Source organism: Argentina silus, assembly GCF_951799395.1.
Source record: "Argentina silus genome assembly, chromosome: 11".
In the NCBI taxonomy this organism is placed as follows: Eukaryota; Metazoa; Chordata; class Actinopteri; order Argentiniformes; family Argentinidae; genus Argentina; species Argentina silus.
Window position 1 is genome coordinate 18295560 of NC_139665.1, and position 14115 is coordinate 18309674.

The 14115-nt window shown below is 43.8% G+C and overlaps 1 protein-coding gene across 1 annotated transcript in view; it reads right to left on the bottom strand.

Annotated features, from left to right (window-relative positions):
* Window positions 1-452: 452 nt before the first annotated feature.
* fam135b (family with sequence similarity 135 member B) overlaps window positions 453-14115 on the bottom strand; it is a gene marked incomplete at both ends in the record, with an annotated part of 24778 nt that continues 11115 nt past the window's right edge. Inside the window, 13 exons of the mRNA XM_083681207.1 lie at window positions 453-658; window positions 1946-2059; window positions 2641-2751; window positions 2941-3092; window positions 4167-4264; window positions 4414-4505; window positions 4623-4789; window positions 5085-7218; window positions 7871-8025; window positions 8222-8295; window positions 9570-9725; window positions 10006-10055; window positions 10222-10375. Of these exons, the coding sequence (XP_083537333.1) occupies window positions 453-658; window positions 1946-2059; window positions 2641-2751; window positions 2941-3092; window positions 4167-4264; window positions 4414-4505; window positions 4623-4789; window positions 5085-7218; window positions 7871-8025; window positions 8222-8295; window positions 9570-9725; window positions 10006-10055; window positions 10222-10375 (3663 nt within the window). The remainder of the gene's footprint in view (window positions 659-1945; window positions 2060-2640; window positions 2752-2940; window positions 3093-4166; window positions 4265-4413; window positions 4506-4622; window positions 4790-5084; window positions 7219-7870; window positions 8026-8221; window positions 8296-9569; window positions 9726-10005; window positions 10056-10221; window positions 10376-14115) is intronic.

The following is a 14115-nucleotide window of genomic DNA, read 5'->3' on the forward strand; positions in this document are numbered from 1 at the left end:
AACTATCTCGTTAGTTTTTAAGACCTTCATAAATGTAACCCTTCAAGTACAATTCAACCAGTGATCCAGACAAACCTCTTCATCAGGTCCTTAATGGCAAAAATTAAATGCTCTTGATCATAAATATAATTTGGTACTGCTTTGGATGAAGAGGTGTTTATAAGGCCTACACAACACCACTATGAATCATATGATGTCAGTAGATTCAGTTAACATAGACAGATCTGACAACAATCAGAAAGTACTTTCCTTTTAAACAGTCACATTACATAGACATTGTATGATAAACGTTTATAGTGCTTATATATGGGTTATACAGGCCTTATGTCTACCTCTTTGACAACAGGGGTATACATACTTTATATACACTAAACATAGTCAGGGTGAAATCCCCTATCTTACCAAGTCTGTCCCATTTGCCATAACATTGAGGGTGTCCTGTATCACCCCTTCTATTTGAAGTAGTTGAGCCCTGCGACCAAGAAGAACTTTTCTAGGAAGAGCTCTGAGTCCAGCACAGCGATGTGGGCGGCCCTGCCGATCAGGGTGTTGGCTGTGTTTGGCAGGGCGTGGAACACGTTCTGTCTGATCAGTTTGCAGTCTTTGGCCTCTGCCAGGGGCTGGAGCAGGTTGTTGATCATTTCTGTGTACACTGGGCCTTCAATGCAGAGATAGAGGCAGAGACAGAGACGCAGGTTAGGTTTCTTTAAATGATCAATTCAAAAGCACATATTGTACATACGTGTTGGCTAGATGTACTATGAGTTAGTAATGTTTAAGGTTTTATGTAAGAAATGGCATGAGATATCCTCACACCTAATTCACATGTTACCATTAAAGTACCACCATATGTTTTGTATGAGTAATGGAAACACTCTACACTAACCTACAGTATCAGTGCAAGAAGCTTTCTGGACATAACTCAATATGCATTATACACTCACCGGCCACTTTATTAGGTACACCTGTTCAACTGCTTGTTAACGCAAATATCTAATCAGCCAATCACATGTAGACATGGTCAAGACGACCTGCTGAAGTTCAAACCGAGTATCAGAATGGGGAAGAAAGGTGATTTAAGTGACTGAATGTGGCATGGTTGTTGGTGCCAGACCTGCTGGTCTGAGTATTTCAGAAACTTCTGATCTACTGGGATTTTGACGCACAACCATCTCTAGGGTTTACAGAGAATGGTCAGAAAAAGTGAAAATATCCAGTAAGCGGCAGTTCTCTGGGAGAAAATGCCTTGTTGGTGCCAGAGGTCAGAAGAGAATGGCAAGACTGGTTCGAGATGATAGAAAGGCAACAGTAACTCAAAGGTTGGTGGTGGTGGTGTAATGGTGTGGGGGATATTTTCTTGGCACACTTTGGGCCCCTTAGTACCAATTGAGTGTTGTTTAAACACCACAGCCTACCTGAGTATTGTTGCTGACCATGTCCATCCCTTTATGACCACAGTGTACCCATCTTCTGATGGCTGCTTCCAGCAGGATAACGCGCCATGTCACAAAGCTCACATCATCTCAAACTGGTTTCTTGAACATGACAATGAGTTCACTGTACTCCAATGGCCTCTACAGTCACCAGATCTCAATCCAATAGAGCACCTTTGGGATGTGGTGGAACGGGAGATTTGCATCATGAATGTGCAGCTGATAAATCTTCAGCAACTGCGTGATGTTATGTCAATATGGACCAAAATCTCTGAGGAATGTTTCCAGCACCTTGTTGAATTTATACCACAAAGAATTAAGGCAGTTCTGAAGGCAAAAGGGGGTCCAACCCGGTACTAGCAAGGTGTACCTAATAAAGTGGCCGGTCAGTGTTTTGTGGACTGTATTGCTTATTGCTGCTTTCACAAAGATTTGATAACCTCATAGTGGGTCTTGGGCATGTGAAAACAACTTGGGCAACAACATAATGAGCTGCTGTGTCTCATCCTGACCTGTGGTTCTGTCTTTGAGCGCCGTCCTGCACATCTCTATTCTGGCAGAGTGGAAGGGAACATAGCGGTCCTGTGGCGATGCAACCAACACCACATTCTTGAAGAACTGGAGCCCTGACAGATGACATTAAAAAGAGAGCAATGAGTGACAGTGAAAGAGTGAGAGAGTGTGTGTGTGTGTGTGTGTGTGTGTGTGTGTGTGTGTGTGTGTGTGTGTGTGTGTGTGTGTGTGTGTGTGTGTGGGCCCACGTCCGTACATGCGTGCATGTGTGCGTGTTTTCTATATCACAACGTACCATCATCATCTTCTGACAGGCCTCAACTGATAAAACTATGTTTTTTCTTATGTCGCCTGTCAGTGTGCTTTTAAGAGAGTGCACTGGTGGGTTTCAAATGACAGGTTCTGGATCATTTTGTCAACCCGGCACGGCTCTGAGAAAGAAAGCATTTCTCTACTTCAAGTCCCTGTGACAAACGACTGCTTTGTTCCACTTGCACAGTGGGGAGGCCTCTCAGAGTTAGCTAGTTGAGAGTGTGTATTAGTGGGCTGACTCACAAAAAAAAAATATGACGACAAGATGACAATGTTTTCATGAATATTTGATTTGCCTGTGTCTTTCAGTAATATTCTACAAAGCACTAAATTGTAAAGGACGTCATTGTGTTCTTACAGCTCCTCTCACTTCACACAGTACCTGGTTTCTGGCTTAGAAGATAGAGGAATGTTTTCCGCGGATCTGTATGATCTCTGAAGGTGAGCTGCAGCAACGAACCTGATTTCTTCAGCTTCTGCATAAGCCACAGACCTGAAATAACCATTTGAATTACAGACACATCCTGACTTCTGAAGATGCAACACTGGAGGAGACTGCAGAACTGAATACAATTAGGAGACTGTAAGCAAGCTGCTGAGGAGCAGAAACACCCTTGCGTTAGTAGGCTACAGTATCTCTGTGCTTCGCTGTGCTGTTTCCCATGCTGAGTGGTGACCTCACCTGTGCTGACCAGTGTACTGTTGTTGTAAAGTGTTCCCAGGTGGGGGCCGGACAGCGAGAGGAAGGTATGGAGCTTGCAGAGGTAGCAGCGGAAGCGGGGCCGTGTCAGCACGGAGCGGATGATGACGTTCCCCAGGGAGTGGCCAATAAAGCTGAGGGCCAGAGAGAAGCCAAACAGAGAAATGTATTTCTTATCTCTGCTCAGGGCTCAGGGCTTCTTACAGAGTGGGTGGCTTGCACAATAATAGACATGCAATACTGTAAGGTTTTTCTATTATAGAAGCAATGCAGAAGTGCCCTCATATCTTTGACCCCTCATATTCATCAGTCTAAAGTGTTCGAGATGAGGCTATTTCTTCTAGTTGAACTTTTTAGGTTTGTCTAGAAACAATATATTTTGGAAGCTCTGCTTCGCATCAAACAATATATGTTATCACTAGGACATGAGAAAAGTTACAGTATACTACATGCCCTCCAGAGCAAGGTGACATTTTTTATTGAATGCCTTAGATACAATACAATTATTGACTACATTGTCCCATCAGTCAGTGAGATAGATATACATATAGATATGCATGTCTCATCCCTTTAATTATGGAAGTACCTAACACATTACTGTCCAACCTCCCTCAACAGCAGATTTGAACAGATTTTTTGTTCTCATGTTTTCTGAAACTAAATATAGAGGTAATGTGGAAGGTGCCAGCTGCTACAGTAGCAATATATGTCTTATGTCTTTGTATCCAGTTCTCAAGAGTATAAACTATGTTCAAGAAGGTTTGTGTACAGCAACTCACATACTAAATTGGCACATTTAGGGCAATTAATGTACATGATGAATTACTGAACTTGATTTGAACTCATTTAATGTGCTTCGCTGTGAAGAGGAAGCTGTTTTAGTGCTTTATTTCAAAGTCAAGGGTAAATGATTGATTATATGGATATCTCATCATAAACCATCATTTTATTTCCAAAAACTCATAAAAAGGACGAAGCTGAGCTTTCAAATCTCTTTCTCAGTTTCATTCTGCCACCTAGTGACTGTGGAAACATACTACAGACATCAAGATTAATGTGTATCCATTGCTACTGAGTTTGGACTTCACTAATCATCTCTAGTACCTAAACAATTATGTAATGAAGGACTTACAGTTATATGTGACTGGAGAACATGGTTCAGAAGATTTAGGTTACATGGTAACTGACCTTGGTGGTGGTAGACTGACCTTATCCTGCCAATGGTGAGGTTATAGAGCTGGATATGCTGAATGATCTCATCTAGCAGTCTGTCCGTCATGGTGTCAAAATCTGCAAACGTGTCAGCCTGCAGCAAGGGGAGAGGAAAAGGACCATGATGTCAGCATTTTATACCCAGCTGTAAAACGCTTCCAAACACTGTTGTTATATCCATTATTCATTCTCTGAAATCATTGCCATCTATCAAATGTGTAAACTGAACATAAAGATTGATACCTGGTTTCTCTCTGACATGAGGAAGTCCAGTCTTGACCCTGGTAGGCCCAGTTCAATGAAGGTCTTCACCAGGCGAAGGTCTGCACTGTTCCCTAAGATGAGACAAACATGATTATACAGTACCAGAGTGAGTCCTGACGCCATCTGATCCTAGCACTAATGTATGTGGGGAGAACAGAAATACTTTTTGGGCATGTCGGCGAGCTCACCATCAAGGCCATGGACACATACAACCAGGTGGATCCCATCATCAAACTCCTCGTCTTCCTCCTCGGGGGGGAAGTAGGGCAGGTCGGACGCCAGGTTAGGAAGGTCACTGTACAGGATGGCCTGGAAACTCAGCTCCTTCAGAAGATCCTCTTTGGCTTTGTAGAAACTGGGACAGAGGGGACATGGACACAGGTAGTGGTGAGAGGCCAGCATATCTATGAGGACATGGTGAATCATAACAATGACATTCTCTACACAAGTTTAAGATTCTGTCTGTTAAAATAAATATGCATGAAAATAAAAGCGCATGAACATACAATTGGAGGCATCCACAATTAGAACTAATTATTCATCCTTGTATGGCTTTAATGCACATTGGAAATGACAGATTTCCCCTCTTTAAAAGTACACATTGACCCTCATCAATATAGCCAGTTTGTTGAGCAGAGACATAAACTCACTGCAGCATCCTCTCGTTGGTCTCCTCATCTCTGCCCAGGGCATTGGACGAGGATGAGGAGATGATGCCAAAGGAGCCCAGGGGCTGGTGGGTGATGGGGGAGGTGGCCTGGCGGGCAGAGATGCCGCTGATAGAGGGAGAGTCTCTGAGGACGGAGGAGAAGGGCAGGCAGGTGGGGGCACAGGACACAGACATGTTGACCACCTCCACCACCTTCTTATTCATGAACGCTAGCCCTGAGCTGGGGATCTTAGTGGGCTTACTGTGACAGTCCAGATGCTGCTGCTCTCTCTCATTGGCCCGGAGCCCTATAAGATCAATAGGCCTTGTCATATCATTAGCCGAGAGACCTATGAGGTCATTGGGCCTCTGTGTGTTTTTGGGGATGAGCTTGAGGACATGGGTGTCCTCCCTCTCAGAGGCCTGGGGCTGTGAGTGGTTCTGGTGTTGATCCAGCAGCTCCCTGTCCTCATGGTCAGGCAGCCGCATCGGATGGAAACTTTGGCAATCTCCCCCAGCCGTATTATTCTCCACATCCGTCACACTATCATGTGGACAGGGTTTGGTTTCACAGCTACAGGGGGCTACTTCCACTTCGAAGAGAGACATGTCTCCTGAGCTTAACTTCCTGCTGTCTCCGTGATAGTTCTTATCCTCTATCTGACTGAAAATTGCTGCACTCTTCACATCGTGGCCCTCGACAAACTGTTGGAAAAGCAATACTTCAGGGACGCCACTTAACACTGACTTAATTTCTGACGGGAACTCTGGCAGGTCTATAGTGTCAGATCTAACAGTCTCTCTCAGCACACTGTCACTCTCAATGGAAGCAGTGGTTTCCTGTTTGACTGGGGCCACTCCCCATTCAAAAGAGGCTACCTCAGGCAGTTCTCCCTCCTGGATGTCCTCCAGAGAGGAGTGGTTAACCCCAGAGGACTCCTGCTGTCGTAACAAGCCCCCTGCATTGGTAATGCAGCTGGTGGTGGTGGTGGTGGTGGGGTAGCCCTCCTCCAGCTCATACCCACTAGTCCCCTCACTCTCCGTGTCTAGCTCCTGATTGGCTGACCCCTGATCCTCCTCTGTATCCTCCGGGCTGCTGATTTGGGGGGCAGAGACAGACTTAGTGAGCTTGCTAAGCTGCCTCTGCTGCTCCTCCTCCTCGTAAGGCAGGGAGCTGATGGAGGTGAGGGAGGCCTGGATCCCTCCGCTGGGCAGGCTGCTGTTGCTCTCCGTCTGCAAGCCCTCTAGGGAACTGCGGTGGGCCGGGTGACGCCTGGTGATTAGGTGCTGCAGGATCTCCCGCTCACGCCCTCGCAGTGCCTCCACAGCCCAGGCCACGGAGCTGGGCTCACTCTCGATGCCTGAGTCAGAGATGACCGAGGAGGAGCGTTTCATGATCTTGGAGCCGCCCACCCCACCCCTGTGAGTCAGCTCTCTCCTGAGGTCAGCCGGAGTGGGGGGCGTGATTGGCTGGTCTTTGATGGGAGCGTGAGGGGTGGATAGACTGCTCAGTGGAACATCCTCGCTTTCGTCATCCATAGACTGCGCCAATGGCATTGCAACGTCAGACTCTTCCTCATCTAAACAGTTCTCTCCTGTGCTGTTGATTTCATGGATCTGTATGACGTCTTCGTTTCCAGTTCCCCTCGCTTGGTATACATGGGTCACTTCTTCACTGTTAGAGGGACTTGAGTCAGTAGGGTCAGGAGGTTGAGTCAGGAGGTTGTGGTTGGAGGACAACACTAGTATTGCCTCTCCTCTGTAATGGTCCACATCAGTCGGCCTGACTGTGATGTACCTCAGGCCTAATCCTGAGGTCTCCTCCTCTGCCTTCATCTGGTCCTCTAGGTCCTCTGCCTTAGTTGGGTCTGGCTGGGGAGGGGCTGGGGGGGTCTCTTTACCTAACACCACCGCCTTGCCACGTCTAATGCTGGTGGTGCTCATGCTCTGCTCTCCAATATGAGAGACATATGTAGGCAGATCCATGCAGTCCTCACTGTCGGAGGGTTCCTCGGTTATTGCTGGTGAGCTGGTGCCTTGGCCATATGTGGCACTACTGTTGGCAGAGATGACATGAGGGTCTGAGTTGGACTGCCCATCGAGGGCAGGAAGTGTTGGCACATGTGATACCCACTCTGAAAACAAAAATACAAATTAAAGTTAAATCATATTGTGTTTACAATTAATTATGCTGATAGTATGCTTCAATATAACAAGATACGCCTTTCGACAGCGGTGCCGGTGCATGCCAAGGCTTACTAGCTGCCAGCTAGTGCTCAAAGCCAGGTGCTTCGAGCCTAATGAACAAGTCTGTTTCGTTGAATTTCCACAGTTGGGCTTTCTATTCCCACCCTGTATGATTTCCAGTTTTTTTACATTCTGCAGTTTGTATGGAGATACTAGCTAACACATCAAATCCTCCACTTTCCCAACAGGTTCTGGTAACTTAAGCACTTTATTATGATTGTATTTGTTAAAAGCACTATTCAAATCCATTTCATCGAGTAGTTACAGTGAACCCACCAAGTTTGCTAGTGTGCCGCAAAGCACTTGGATGATAAGAATATCCCACCCTCGGTCTAAATTGCGCCCCTAGCCCTGTTTGGCCTAATAAGGACCAGGGGGGTAGTGGAGGCAAAAAGTCCGAGTTTTAAGCACCAAAAAGGCCTGGAATAAGTGTTGAAGCCCGGAAGTGACTGTGGAAAAGCAACTGGCCTTGGCAAGCACTGGCACTCACAAGCCTGTTTAAAAATGTATTACTGTTGATAGGAATAAAAGCAGAATCACCTGTGTGAGGAGACTCCACATATCTGTCTTCAAAGATGATGGGTAGGCTATTCCAGTCTCCATCTATGTCCAGGCACTCAACAGGTAAGGGGGGCATTCTGGTCAGGTAATCTGAACTCCGTACCTCCACGGCGATCTGGCCATGTCTGTTGATCCTGTAATGAGAAGATATCATATTCACTCAAACAAAGCCAACCTCTTTGCATTCAGAGGATAATGCCTTGAGAAAGCTTTAGATAATTCTCATTAAAACTCTGTATCTGCTGCTCAAAGTGAATTGCCCCTAGGGGACTTGTAAAGTACTACTCTGCTCTGCTTTACTCTAGGACAGAGAGGGATGGTAATACTTACAGCTCCTCTTGGAACGTCAAGGATGTCGCCTTGGGGTGCTCCGTGAAAAAGTAGGCCTCTGAAAACCGCCTGACCTAACATTAGGACAAGACATAAACAGGAACGATTTAAAGAACCTAACTTAGTTAGAATGCATGAAATGCAATGATTAAATTTTCAAAATGTTAAATTAAAAACAGAACTTGTCACTCTCAGCTTGAATACCATATACTAATGCTATTTTGTCCAAGCATTCTGTTACATCAAACAAACTAATTAAAATGCATCCTCTATGTGAGTCACAGAGCATGACAGACAATAAACAAGGAACACTATTTCTGGCAGTTTTTTCCCATGCTAATGATGGAATAAGTATTAATTGAAAACTATCTTATGGGTGGAAGCATGAAAATATCCCCTCAAGGTGATCTAACATAACACAGAAGTGTCTTCATTAATCTCAGACATGAGATATGAAACCCTGTCAAATACAAGAGCCTTGAGACTTCCTACATTGAGTAGCAGATTGGGAATAGTTTTACATTAATATTAATCATCTCAATGATTAGATGGAAATTACATTTTCCTTCTCAGATGGTGTCAAGCCAAGCCACTGAGGTCTAAAGGTCTAATCTTCGACTGATACATATCACCTGTAATGTAATACTACCAGGGCAGACGATCTTCTAATCAGTGTAGTGTGCTCTGGGGGGGATTTCAGGAGTTCGTTACACTTCAGATGTGACAACTCATCCAGCCTTTGTAAAGCATGATGTGTATGATACCCTGCTGCTACTCAGTGGTTGATGAGCATTTAACAATATTCATGTTTACATGAATAAATAAAATAAATTATTTAAAATAAATTTTAAAAAGTATGGTATGACTTGACACCATGCTGTTGATATTTGATTATCAATAAACTGTCAAGAATATAAGTCATTTAAGAACACTTTATTTGTCATAAAGTTGGTATGTAAAGTCGTCTTAATAGAGGTTCTCTTTTAGTCGATTCGGTTGGACCCATAGCAATGGGACACACACTCTAGTGTATCTTTCGCTGAAGACCCCTATTCAATCACGACTGGTACAGGCCGGTGACGCTTGCAAGCAACAACCCAGCCTATCAAGCACGCCATTCCATCCTTTCCACTCTACACTTGCTGACTGTCCAAAGTGTACTGTAGTTGTATTCTTGTGGCTATGTAGCAATGCTACCAGTTGGTCTCGGACAATTTGCATGCTAGCTATCTTCCACCATTTAGTGTAGCTTCATTGCTGTACTGTTTTGGTGTGTGTCCTATCCACTTCACACAGAATGTGAAAGATGGTTGTATTCTCATGAACAGGACTGGTTGGGAGAGCTCACCCGCAGCGTGTGGTGCTCCTGGGCCAGGTAGGACAGGATGTGGGGGCAGGGCACAGCAGCCTCCAGGAACTGGGTCCACAGCGCTGTCAGCTGGGAGCAGAGCTGGGTCACATCTCTACTGATCTGCTCTGCTACCTTCTCATGGCCTCCTTGCAGCTAGTGGAGGAGAGGAGAGGAGAGAAGACAGAGGGATCTCTCTCAATGCTCATACTGGTTCACCTGAATTCTTTACAAGTGAACTTAGTGAGCAGTTATTGGAGAAACAACTGAATTGATACTGTAGAAATTATATTTAAAAATACAATAGTTATTAAATGATGTGCTTTGAACCAAGTGGAAAGGAGCTAGAGAGTAGGCCTATAGCTATCTAGTATCCAACACATTTGTTTCCGTTGGATATCACGTCTTGGCGGTAACCCTCACATACCAAACCTACCTGTAATTCTATTGTGAGCTGATTTAAGGTTTCTTCAATAGGCAGCTCCTCTGTAGAAAGAAAGGTATTTGTAAAGCATGGCTCAAATCTACTATCTCACATAGACTACAAATGAACTCATAAACAAGTAAAGCAAGTTAAACCTTTAAAATAGCTTTGACAAACAGTAGTTACAATATTAGGTGGACAAGCTGTAGGACCGTTTTTCTGCCTCACCTATCTCCACCTGCTGGAGCTTAGGAATCTCCCTCATCAGAGTTGTGTAGTACATACGTAGGCCTCTGTGTACCACCAACAGGAGGCGACAGAGTCTCCTGTGCCATGTGTGGGCTCTCTGCAGGCAGTTCTCACTGGGCACATAAAAACTGCCCTGGAAAGACACAAGGGGAAATGGTAATCACTATATGTAGTTCAGAATTTACCCTTCAGATAGCTGACAGCTTTAATGATGCCCATGTACACATACTTGGACTTTACAGCACTGGCAGTAAGGTTAGTGTAGGCTTGTCATTGACCTTGAGTGTAAGAGGAGCTTATTTATAGGTTTACACCAGCGTGTTAAGTCCCAATAATTACCTGAGGATCAAATAAGATGTTGGACATTAGCAGACCTTTAACACAGCTTGTTCCCAGTTGTAAAAACAGATCAATGTGCACGTGGCACTAAAAAATGTGACCCTTCAAAGTTATATGGCCAATAACAGGTCTTATAGACAGGAACTAACCCTGCAGTACCCAGATTTCACTAATGGCCACAGATGATGTGTTATGTAGCAGTTGTCAGACAGCGATCTATGTAAAGGAATGATTTTGACAAAGACAAGGGAATTGAATACTATTTAGGGCTGTCAGTCTATTAGAAAAACGTGTTGATGAATTGTTTCCTTTTAGTTGATTCATCTACAATTGCTTCACCTTGCAATTTAGGTGGTAAGAGATGTTCGTAACAAGAAACCCAACGTGGTGCCTAAACAATGAGTGGGGGAGTAATAGGGTACTTCACAAGTAACAATAAAATGAATGCCTCCAAATCAAATGTGCAAATTGCCATTCCTATTCCATAGATTAAGACAAAAGGGTGCTAATTGCTTGAACTGAGCTTCCTTGGCACTGTACAACACTGGTGTTTACTTGGCTACATATTACTCACTCTAGCTTCAACTTCTTTTCCATGGTCCGATATATACACTCACCAAACATTTTATTAGGAACACCTATACACCTTCTCATGGTGGAGGTGGTGTAATGGTGTGGGGAGTGTTTTTCTTGGCACACTTTGGGCCCGTTAATACCAATCAATCATTGCTTGAATGCCACAGCCTATTTGAGTATTGTTGCTGACCATGTGCATCCCTTCATGGCCACAATTTACCCATCTTCTAATGGCCAGCATGATAATGCACCATGTCACAAAGCAAAAGTCGTCACAAACTGGTTTCATGAACATGACAATGAGTTCAGTGTTCTTCAGTGGCATTCCCAGTCACCGGATCTGAATCCAATAGAACACCTATGGGATGTGGTAGAATGGGAGATTCACAGCTTGAAAGTGCACCTGAAAAATCTGCAGGAATTGTGTGATGCAATCGTGTCATCATGGACCAGAATCTCAAAGGAATGTTTCCAACATCTTATGGAATCAATGCCACGAAGAATTGAGGCTGTTTTGAGAGCAAAAGGACGCCCTACCCAGTAATAGTATAGTGTTCCTAATAAAGTGTTCAGTGAGTGTATACATAAATACAAAATGAAGTTGCGCAAACCTTGTGCTGAAAAACAAAAGCTTACTGTATCATATCTGTGTGCCTCATTTTCTCCAGCAGATGGCTCTCTAACCACAAACCCAGAGTACTTCACTTGAGCATCATATTCTCTCTGCAGGCCTGAAACCTATACTCTACAACAGTCTCTGTCCCTACTACAACTGTAAATGGATGCAAAGAAAGCACACAGCCAGCACTGGAGGCATACCCAGGCCCAACACCCTGGTTGTGAAATATGTTATTCTAGTACACTACCCAAATAGGTTAGTGGACAGCTATCAGATTTTGAAGACTGTCATAGACCCAGAATGTCACCACAGACCATCCCAACACACTGGTTTCTGACATGGATCCCTGAGCTTGAGTTCAGTCCCTGGCTGGCTGGATGTTTTGCCAGCGCCAGGAGGACTCAGTTAGTTTTAAAGGCATGTAATGCTTGTGTATCTGGGGATGTACTGCAATTTGCTCCAGGGCAGTATAGTGCTGGCCCTTTAATCATACCTGGGTGCGCTCTGTAATTGCAGCGCCACAGTATCCCCACACCAGGAAGGAACATCTGTATGTTTACTTTCATAATCCTTTTTACGTTTATAAAGGCCTGTTGGGATTGAGGCTCGGCCATGAAAAATAGCATTTTTTTTCACGATGAACATGTCATTATCCAAAAGAAACATTTTTTTCTTCCTGACAATGCATGGCAAGTGTCCGCTTGTCCCCCACCCATGTACGTACAGTGCTGCTTGAAAGTATGTGAACCCCTTGTGCAATTATAGATTTTATTTTAGTTTTTACCATGAAATCTTTATTTAATAAGAACCAGTCTTTTTTATCTGACATAACAGGTTTATATTTATCAAGAACCAAATGTTGGTTTAGAGGAAATCATGCGTGTAGTAGAAAAACTAAATTATGAAGAAATAAGTGCAGGTGCAAAAATAAGTGAACCCCAAGTTGCATTGGTTAAATCAAGTAGGTAAGTAGAATCAGGTGGGTAAATAATTGGGTACCAAATGAACCAATAAAAGGAGAGATCTTTCGGAAAGAGTTTGGGCGGGACTCTGATAAATAGAGATAAGAAACCTGGTCAGTTTTGTGTTACCCATACAGGTGAATGCATAACACACCATGCCAAGAGGAAAGGAGATGCCAGAGGACATCAGGAAGAGGGTAGTGAGAGCACATCAGTCTGGGGAAGGCTAGAAAATCATCTCAACAAGTTTTGAGCTCCATCAGTCCACTGTGAGGCAAATCATTTACAAATGGAAAGCATTTAACATGACAGCAACTCGCCTAGAAGTGGACGCCCTTCCAAATCCGGTAAAAGCCAACCCAAACATAACATCTAGAGATTTGCAGACATCCCTTGCTGCATCTCAAGTAACTGTGCATGCTTCAACAATAAGAAGAACACTGAACCGAAATGGCATTCCTGGGAGGGTTGTCAAAAAAGAACCAAACTGCCCGTCTTAACTTTGCCAGAGACCACCTGGACACGCTTGAAGGTTTCTGGAAGTCCGTTCTCTGGACAGATGAGTCCAAAATTGAGTTATCCAAGTTATCACTGCTAATGGAGGTGCCACAAGCTATTGACTGAAGAGGTTCACATATTTTTGCACTCATGAAATCTGAGTTTTTGTGTCCTTAATTTGGAATGTCTTTATTACGAATTGGGGTTTAGATAAAAATGTTAAGTTCATTTTTATATTTCATACAAAAATAATGACCATCCCTGTAGGGTTCACAAACTTTCAACAGCACTGTATGTATATAACCATTAAACTTTATGTATGTAGCTAACCAAATTACCATTTCTTATTCAAATACGTATAAAACCTTCTTGCATTACTGTTACACAGCAGTGCTCTTTGTCAGCAGCCCAGCTTCATTCGAAGATAAAGGTCTGTTATAAAGACACCAGGATGAGTACCCTGATGGTATACTGTATCTGATGGATGCTACCATGCACTATGGGAGACGTAGTCATAGGGGGTCCATCTGCTCTGTATTTCAATACGAGGGAACAAGGGATTAGCCAGCATCTGGTCCAACAGACAGGTTTGTAAAAATAGCAGGACAGGTCCCTCTCTCTGCAAACCTGAGATTGTGAATCGGGCGTATCATAAAATAGCATTTTTGCACAGTAACTGATATTCTTGACCATCAAGAGGGTGGGTCTGAGGCAATAATATCACTCTCACAATAAGTGCTGTCTGAAAAATGATTACATATTTTCCAACAAGAGTGGCAACACGCTGATACAGCTGATACCAATATAATTCTTTCACACATGTTCTTTTTCTTTTTTGCAATACCAACACACTTTATAATAAATAAATAAATAAAAAAA